Genomic DNA, 9,904 nt, shown 5'->3' on the forward strand with positions numbered 1-9,904 from the left:
GTCCGCAGGATTAAGATACGGACATGCCATTGAAATTTAAGGAAGATGTGGTCTTTTTCTGTTCCTTTAAAAAATTTGTGTGTCTAAAACATCATATCTGAGAACCAGATTTACTGTGAGTGTGCTTATTTTCCTAGGTCCAAAATAAACTTCAGGCAGTGTTCTTCCTACCACCAAACCAGGTCATATATCTTTAAACATAAAACCAGTTCACTGATTTCTTCTCTGTCCTGTGATCTGAAACTTGACATGTCACCATGACTTGTATAAACTGTGAATGTTTGTTCTAATTTGTAACTGGGATACAGCTGTAGATCTGAAAGCTCTTTTAAAAATATTTTACTGTATTCTGACTCATACTTCATCTAAAATGAGATGGTAAATCTCTGCATAATGGAACAGTTACTATGGGAGGCTTTTAAATCTATATTTAATTACCTGCTTTCTTTCATACCTGGCTAGGATGGATGTCTCGCTTTCTCTGGGTCTGTTAGACAGTACTGCAGTGTATTTAGCGCTGGAGCTCAGAAGAGAGGTTGAGTTTTGTAAGTAAACACTTCTCACTTTCAAGCTTCTAGTCTCAATCAAATGAAAGAGATGTGTATATTTTTACTAGAAAATCCCAGTCACTCAACATTTCAACAAAGCTGATTTTGGGTTGTTAAATAAAGCCTGGTTTGTTGTAATCACTGTGTTGCTCTTGTTACCCCCAAAGTATGTTTTGTGGCAATCGATGAGGGAGTTTTGCAGCATTTCTTAGGATGAGCTCATGAAGGGAAGATTCAGAGGCAGCACTATTGAGTCAGCCTCTCTTCCCCCCCCTCCAAGAACAAGAGCTGTTTCAGGCTGGTTCAGCTATGGACTCTTTGCCTGTTAGGTTTGAAGTGCAAAGGTGGGTAATGAGCTTTCCCCCCAGGGAAGGCGCAAGCGAGCGAGACTGCTGCACACTTCTAAGGGGCAGCAGTCAAAGACGGATGGGAGAGGAGGAATCTTCCCCCTTGAGAGGGGCAATTTATGGGCAAACCCATTGCAAGAACACACCAGAGCCTGTGTGACCTACTGAAAAAAGGTTGGCCGTGTATGTAGGTTAACAGCAAGGACTGAGCTAAGCTGTTAAAGGGAACAGAAATCCTCGTGCTTAGCATAGAGACCAGCCAGTATGGTTAGGAAAGAATTTGCCCTGCATCAGGGATGTTGTGCTGGCCAYGTCTTTCCAGAGCCTCCGATGTTTGTTGTGGTTGGGAAAAGGACGTTGTGCTATGGCTATGGCTGGGCTGACCCCTGTGGCAATTGCTGTATTCCTTCCACCAGTCGGCTAGTAGTGTCATTGCAGTAGCTCCCTTCCACCAAGTTTCAAGATGCTTCTGAAGATCAACRAGAAAGGGACAAGGAGTGCAAGATGTGAGAATGCACCTAGAACTTAGCAGTTACCTGCAGGGTAATGCTCCACAGTTGCKCTCCAGCTGATGTCCACAAGTCAGGACCCAGTGAGTGCTCCTGGGGACCAGTGGGTGCAGCCAGACTGTGACCTCCAGGACCAGTAGGAGGATCCAGGGAGGTATCCTGCTCTGGATGTACATCTGTGGTGAGGCTAGCCAAGAGAGAGAAGGGAGGCAACAGCCTGTGGGAGCAAGTTCACAGCACCACCCCATGCTGGGAAGTCAGCCTGGCAACAGCAAGAGATGCAGCAGGCAGTTCAACCAGGCTCTTGGTTAAGTGTATGTATTTCAGACTAAGTCATCTTTGGTCCTTTTTTTTTTTTTTTTTTTTTTCACTGCCTTGTTTCCTTGTCAGCAGAATGAGGTTGTGTGTCTTAACAAGGGTTTTCTTCAATGAGATGAGTGGGTYGATGGATMCAATACAGCTGTGTTTTGTCTTCCTGGTCAGATTAGCAGGTTGTCACAGTCACAGAAAGGTTAGAAAAAGAAATCCACGGTGGCTGCTGAGCCAAAAGTCAGTTCTAGGGAGAGAGTTATACTTGAATGTCATGGTGGATGTCTTCCCTGTTGAGAAGCTGCTTTGCTAAGCCCAGTTGTTTTCTTGGAACAGGGCTGATGCAGTCTTCAGTGGAAGGTATTAATTGCCTGAGTTTCTGGGAGGAAAAATAGGGCTTGAAGAGAGTGTGCCTGTTTTGTAGTCCTTCTGAGGAAACTTCAGCAATAAAAAAATAAGAGAGACCTTTCAAGGTGAAGCTCCTTTGCTTGGCATCTGTATGAATTCCAAGGATGTGCTGCTTTTCTTGCTGCTTAAGTATGACAAACAACTGTGTAAAAGGAAGATACCCTCTAGATAAGCACTGGTACAGGAAACCTGTAGTAAACTCTTGTGCCTTAACAGGCACAGTGAAATGAGTGGTTCTTCCCAGTGCTTGTGGGTACAATGTACCTCAGTTTTGAATTAATTATTGCCCTGCGTGTTTTCAAGGGCAAATAAATCTAGTGTTACAGCTGTATTCTTGGCTTTAGATAGACTGACACAGAATGATGCTGAGTACCTAGGTCTGTTGTAGGGGTATATACGTATCAGTGAACATTCATCTGAATGCTTTTAGATGGTGAAATATAGGTAGGATACTGCAGACATGCATGGGCACTGAAAACCGGTTGTAAACCACAGAAGACTCTAAAATCAGGTGAACTTGCTTTTAAGTGAGAGTATATTACCACTGCATGCTTTAATCTCTACAGTAACCCAGTTTCAGCTCTCATTTCCCAGGTTAAAAGGAAGGCGATAAGGGGCTTTTGTTCTACTTTGTACTTCTGCAATAACTATGTTACTTAAGGGTTACTGTCTCTCTGCCTCCCTCTCACCAGGGCCTGTGCTTATCCTGTTTGCTGCCTCCCTCTGAGAGCCCAGCCCTGAACTTCCAGGGCGAGGTTTATATACTCCCAGGGCTATTACAGTCCTGCTGCACTTCACAAACACAGCGTAGCTGTGCTTGCTGTCCCAATGACAGCTTTAGGCCGAGTACCACGGCACCTAGAACCTTTTCAGCATTAACAAAACCAAACCCCTCTACCCTGCTCCTCTGACTTAAAATGATTAGTCTCCCCTCCTTGAGGAAGCAAGAGAATCACATGGAATCACAGAATGGTTGAGGTCGGAAGGGACCTCTGGAGATCATATAGTCCAATTTCCCACCTCAAGCAGGGTCACCTTGAGCACACTGGACAGGATCACGTCCAGGCAGGTTTTGAGTATCTCCAGAGAAGGAGGAGTGATAGGACCAACTATTTTTCTGAACTATATCTTCGTCAGAAGAATTACTTAAGGATGACAACAAAAAACTTTATTTTAAAAATCATTATGTATTCAAAATATACAGTAGTATCATTATCCTTCTTGACTTTACCCCCCCTCCCCCCAAGCATAAGCAACTCACTAGTATACACAGCAAAGAGACTTAACAATGCTGGTCTCCTTTATGTCACTCCCTCTCGATATGTTTAAATTCTGTCATCAGCAAGAAAACAAACAAAGACTCACTTCTTTCTGAGTCAGTAGGTATTTAACAAATCCCAGTCTTCCACAGTGAGGCACAGATGCTTCTGTTTGGAAGTCCTTTCTCTCTCTTGTTCTGCCAAAGCTCTTTTTTTACTGTTCTTCAATTCATGGCTGCCTGCAACCTCCCTTTTCAAAGGTAAATAGCAATTTTGATTTTGTTCCTTATAAAACTGCAAGTTTACAGAAGTTTTTGTTTCTGCCTCCACCAACTTGCATTTGACCACTTCCTCTATTCTGTGTGTTTTGCCATCTACAGGAGAAAAAAAAAGATCAAGTTTAGATTTGGACAAAACAAAATTGTCCTGAAAAATGCATATTTGTGTTGCAAATTGCTTTGACCATGCCAGCCTGGAATGCAAACTCTTTTGCTGAACTATAAATAGGGAAAAGAACACTTCTACTTTGTACTCAGAAATTTAAGGAGATTTTTTTTTTATTGCTTAAATAACAAAATTCTGTTACTAAATGTGGCCTTAGGACTCTTCTCATGTTGTCTAAGGGTTATCCACATATCTAACAAATGAAGAAAACCCAACACATTGTAATAAATCTCCACAGATGTCTTAAGTTGCACATCTGAGATGCTATTTATGCTAAAAAAAAAATGCATGAAAAGATTTCCTGTAGAAAATGAGTAAGCTACTTGGTCCCTATGCAGTACGTACAGAAGCGCAAAGCTGCTGTTCTGGATTGCAGATTTTCCTGCGGCTTGATGGACTCCATAACTGCTTGCTCCCACTGCAGAACTGTCTGAAATGAAATTGAAAGAGTTAAAAATGCTTTAAAAAGCTTGTAGCTATACCTTTGGAAACAACCCTATCCCTTATTCCTTACTCTTCAGTGACTTCATACTACACAAGAACAATTTCTAGAGAATAAAATAGATCTAAAAATCACGTACCTGCTCTGCCCATCCCTCTGTTTTGCAGTTACTATGATCAAATTCTTTCAGAGGCACTTTTGAATGAACAAGACCTATCTGTGTCTGGATCCGCTTAATGACTGCATTAACATCCTAGTGAAAAGAGAAAACAAAGCAGTAAGTGGGGAAGGACATCTGGACATTTGCTTGTCCAATAAACTTGCACAGAAGCTGCACTTTACCTTGAGACCTGTTCCAGAAATATCCAAACAATTCAACTTCTTGAAAGAAAGGAGGTATCCAATTCCCACATCTGTAATTTTAGGGTTACCTATAAAATCAAGTAAAGTTAGCTAAGTTGCAGGATATGGAGAAAGATGGTCGAAACTATTTCTTTCGAAAGCTAATGTTTAAACAAGGGTTTTTGGGGGGCCATTCTGTAATATGCTTCATGTTTTGAAAGTGAATCAATTTTTTTTCCTCTATCACAATACGAGTTTTATAACAGCTCTGCTCAAACTATTCCAAATATTTATATAAGTAGTAGTAGACATTTGTTGAATGCATGCTATGGCAAACTTTCCAGAATGAAAAGGATGTATCAGTTTTGAGGCATGACTTTTAAAATCATTTTGACCAATACATAAACAGACACATAAGCAGAGTTTCCAAAAGCACTCTAGAAAAAGTTACTTTTCAAGAAACTGCAGGGGTTGCAAAYTCAAGCACCTAATGAAGGTTACTTAAATAACTTTAACTGGGATGCCTTTGTGCAGTTATCACAGTACAGTTGCTAGTTATATACTAATTTTTCTGCCCCCAAAATATCCTGTTGCTTTCCAGGAAAAGAATGAATGGTATAGTAGAAAATGTAATAAAAGTTTATATGTCTAACAGTCAAACAAAAAATTAACTATCACAGAAGATGGTATCTCCATGCATTAAAAGTGACAGTTGTCAAACACTGTAAAAATTCAGTGTTTAGTCGCTTAATTGAAACAGAAATGGCTAATTTAACCTCTGTTTTGGATTGCACAGATAATCCTTTAAGCATTTTATTTATGCCAGCTAGGAGCTTGGCTCTGTTTCCCCTGCTTCACTGGTAAGAGACATTTCAATGGCAAGTGGCTGAGACTACAGGTACAACCTGTGGCTTCTGGAAGACTGGGTCCTGGGGTTGGTTATTTAGCTCATGGGAACTGCTAAATTGATCGTGTTCCTTCACTACTAAGGAGTTAGTCATTTAAAAGGACACAGCTTGCTTCTAATATTAAACTACAATGCACTTACAAGACAAATCTAATATCAAAAGATTCTCAAGTCCCTTTTTCAATACTCGTACTGGGGCTGTCATTCTGCGAAGGCCTGCATCTGATAAACAGTTGTCTTTCAGGAGAAGCCTTTTTACACTGAGAAGAGAAATACAAATCCATAGTTAATAGTCAATTTTTTTAAGACAGTTTTGCAGAATGTCTTAATTCTGTGTCAAAAGCCTGGGCTCTTCCTGTGCCAAACCTTCAGTCTGGTAGTTAGTATTAATAAAAAATATCAAACAAGAAGCCTGTTTGGGTAGGACCAACATTTTTATGTTCTCTTTGCTAGCTCAATAGATGCAGTTACTCAACTAGCTATTCCCAGAGCTTCAATGACAAACCAATCTTAGAGCACAAGCAGTAGCTAACAGACTTTTTTTTTTTAATAAATGAAGCTATTAACTCAACATTGCCAATCTCAGCRTGACTCAAACTAAAAAGAGAAAAATACTTGGCAAAATGAGATAGGACATATTTGGTAAGAGTTATGGCAATGATATTTAAGCATGCAGTGAGCTGTTATTTTGAAACAGATGAACAATCTCACAAAAAAAATACGATTAAAACATTTTTTCAGAGCGCTTCCAAGACAAAATGTTGACTCATAATGCAGCAAAGTCTTATGGTAACATAGTATCTGTTAATTAGCAAGCAATTATCCTGCCTATTGATTTCCACAGTTTTCTACCTGTCACTCTTTAATATCAGTCCAAATTACATAATTATTTTATAAATTTCATTTAACACAACATTTAACTGAGTGCCTGCAGCAATCATCATGTGGCATGTTGGTTTGGTTAAAAATCTGGCTGATAAACTTCACCAAAAACAGTAAATAAAAGTCTAAAGCTGTTAGAAATGCTTAAGATGCATTTTTAACACAGACAATGGAAATTATAAAAATCTGATTCAAAAGCATGAGACGGTACATTTGTATTTCTGTATTTGCATATTTGTAGGATCTTTTGAGATTTAGATTTTGCTGTTTGTGTAAATTCTTTATCTCAAGAACAGATTTTATGAAAGAACCAAAATATTCAAACTTGTATGTTGTTGCCTGTGAAACTTTCCTCTAGAATTGCAGCCTGCTTCTTTGAATTGCTTAGTGATGGGGAAAGAAAATATCATTATCAATTATATCAGTACCTAGACAGAGCTTCTTTAGTGAGATGTTCTAGCAGTTCATGCTCATCTCCAAGTTTACAACAGGAAAGATCCAAACAAGTCAGCTCCCGGAAASACTTAATTTCTTCTAGCTTTTCAGAGATAACCAGGTATCTGTGAAGTGCAAAAAGCCATTCACGTTCAGACACGTGTACGAAGGGTCCTAGATCCTCATCTGTCATTAGTATACTGTAGTCATTTCACATTAATACATATGCGAAAATTGCCAGAAATTAGCTAGCTGTCCTAACTGCATTTCCATGCTGCAGGCTGCACACAACACATCCGAGTACCCARCCTTCTACTTGAATCAGCACCGTGGTTCTGCTTTGACTCAAACTACTGGACTAAGAATAATACATCAACTTGCAAACRCTGCTGTTCAGGATTTCTTTACAGATTATTTCAAAATAAAGTAGGCTGTACATTCTAGTTTATCTTAAAACAACTTCTCAAACTGTTGTTCTTCAGTATCTCAGTGTGTGAACAAGACTACATTTATCCAGTGTTAGAATCTACTCCAAATGCAGCAGCATTCCTTGCCAAAGGGTAAAATTTATTTTTTACACCGGCAAGTAAAATACTTCACTAGAGACAAGTATCTTACAGAACACCTGCAGGACTCTAACTAGAGCTGTGACTACACCGCTGGTAACAGTTACTCAGCAGATTATTTTTTTCGCTGGTTTGGTTCCCTGGTCTGATTCACTCTGCAGCCACATCTGTGCTGGAACTAWTCAGTAGGTGGTTCAGAGATGGGAACAGACCATTGAAGAATGGCATGCATAAATATGCACTAACACTGCTTGCGCTTATTAATCACTAACTTACTGATCTCCTGTATTTACATCCTATAGGCCTCATGGCAAGGTAGTCCCTGAGGACAACAGCTTCAGTGCTGAAATGAGATGCTCACAGACTCGCGCCCCCCCCAAAGCAGCACCTCTTTGCCCATCCAGTGAGGAGACCTGACTATTATTGCAAGTATAGCATATCAAACTACTCACCACATCCCTTCGTCATGTAATTCAGTTATGTGGAAGGCAGTATGTACAGCTGGAGTGCAAGAACATAGTTCCTTATGGATAATACTAAATCAGAAGGTGTGTGAAGAGAAGATCAGACTGTTCTAGACTTAAGATTAATCAGAAAATGCCTTAATATCTCTTTTCCTGGGTTTCAAAGATTTTATACTTAACACAGCTTCCTGTAATGGCACAAGAAGCCAGAGGTAACTTCATTCCTGAATTAGGCCCATAAAAAGTATTTGTACTAGAGAAAAAGGGATTAGGTTTAAGGGGACTAGGTATAAAGGATAAAACAAAGGATAACTGACCTTTGATCAAACATTTCTACTCTGCTCAAAACACCTCTGGCAATTCAGATGAATATGTCTGTGCTTTGATTTTAAACAGGATAAACCGTCCCTTTTTTAAAGTGTACAGACGGAAGACAGCCTGCTTATATTACTGAGAAAGACTTCAGTAGGAGCAAGGCTTTAAAAACATTTTTAAATTTGGCAAGTCTCTCTCATACTGAGAGAAAACAAAGACAGAAAAAATGGTGCTGGATTCTAATCGGAACAATCCCATTAAAGCGTGTTAAATATGGGGACAGATATCAAAATAAACTAAACTAAAACATATCTGTTTTCAAAGCCTATTATGAGACTATTTCTGCTGAGCTCTCCCCCCCCAAAAAAAATGAAATGGGACAGTAAGCTCAGAGTAAACAAACCTGGACTGTTTGTCAAGGTGTATTTTAAATGTATGGTCAGCTGAATACACTGAAATGCTTGTAAACAGCAATTACAAAAACATCCCATGAAGTATGAATGAGTCAAGGCTCAGGACACAATTAAAATTAGGCAGGGTCATACAGCACATGATTTTTTAAATTATTTTTGAGAGAAAATCATTTAATGGAAACCTTAAACATGTCTGCAAAAAGCACTAGCGGATGTTGGTGTTCGTTACTGGATGCACTTACCTATTCCGCAAACACAATGAGCATAGCACCAAACTGCCATATGCTTCCGTAAACTTTTGTAGCGCTCTCAGTCCTGTAACTGGTTCTGTGAACTTTTGCCTTGCTTCTGCAGCTGAAAATAGTTTTTCAGCAATCTGCTCTGGGAAACCAATCAATGAGTCAATGTGATCAACGTTGTCAGAAATATAACCCAGCACTAGGCTGAAGAGAGACTTGGCAGAGTATCGGAGGTTCCCCTCCTTAGTGTACGTGAAGATGAAGTGATCAGTCCTCTGCCTCCTTGCCCTATCATCCTCCCTGTTCATACAAAGTTCCACAGAGAATCCTCTGGAAAACAGTCTAAAAGATGTTGGTTTGGGGGAGACATTCTGTGTGTTGCCTGTACCCTGATTTACCATGTGCAGCTTCCCATTTTCACGCACATATATTGGCCCAGTATCCAAGTGGCGTTCTGAGTGGAGGCAGTAAGACATTCCCCTCGTCCAGGTCTGCAAAAACAAACCGGGAGACAGGTAAAGAATAGCCCCAAAGGAAAACGCTCCTTGGGAAAGCCCCAGACCCTGGCAGTCCTCCTCAACGCACTGCGCACACGCAGTCGTGCAACCCTGCAGGGCAAGGGTGGGGGGAGGGGGGGAGGGCAGGCTGCGGGTGGCAGCAGCGGGTGCCACAGCCATCCACCAGCCATGCAGTGCCGGGCAAGCGGGAGCGCAGGCTGGCAGGGACAGGAAGGGCCTTGGCACTGGCAGGGCCCCACCGCTCTGTGCTGGGCACCCTGCTGCCCAGGCTGCAAGGCGACCTGGGGGCTGTGGGGGAAGTGGGCCCCACAGTGTGGCCCTGGCTATGCCGCCTGCTGCGAGGAGGAGGAAGAGGAGGAGGRCTAATGGCGGCTGCAGCAGGCAATGGGGCCTGCTGGGGGGGTTCCCTCCCAGGCCTGGCTCCTGGGGGGCTGCAGGTGGGCAGGCTCCTGATGCCCCTTCCCCACCTAGCCCAGGTGGGGCCGGGCCTCCTGTCCCCCACCTGCAGCCCTGGCCTGGGGGCAGCGATGGGGACTTGTCTGGGGTGGGGGGAGGCT

At 41.6% G+C, this 9,904-nt stretch overlaps 1 protein-coding gene across 2 annotated transcripts; it reads right to left on the reverse strand.

Annotated features, from left to right (window-relative positions):
- Positions 1 to 3,267: 3,267 nt before the first annotated feature.
- LRRC42 (leucine rich repeat containing 42) lies at positions 3,268 to 9,343 on the reverse strand. Of its 2 annotated transcripts, XM_085307996.1 has the most exons (7): positions 8,833 to 9,343; positions 6,826 to 6,957; positions 5,657 to 5,775; positions 4,609 to 4,697; positions 4,406 to 4,519; positions 4,170 to 4,254; positions 3,268 to 3,754 (listed from the first exon to the last, which is right to left on the reverse strand). In XM_085307996.1, the coding sequence occupies exons 1-7, from the start codon at positions 9,303 to 9,305 to the stop codon at positions 3,498 to 3,500; spliced, it is 1,269 nt and encodes a 422-aa protein (XP_085164122.1). In that variant the 5' UTR covers positions 9,306 to 9,343; the 3' UTR covers positions 3,268 to 3,497. The 2 variants fall into 2 exon arrangements, with proteins under 2 accessions (XP_085164122.1, XP_085164121.1); XM_085307995.1 differs by lacking the exon at positions 6,826 to 6,957 and having other exon boundaries at positions 8,833 to 9,329.
- Positions 9,344 to 9,904: the final 561 nt, after the last annotated feature.

Source organism: Rhea americana, unplaced genomic scaffold, assembly GCF_003343005.1.
Source record: "Rhea americana isolate MKP2758 unplaced genomic scaffold, rheAme1 scaffold_27, whole genome shotgun sequence".
NCBI lineage: Eukaryota > Metazoa > Chordata > Aves > Rheiformes > Rheidae > Rhea > Rhea americana.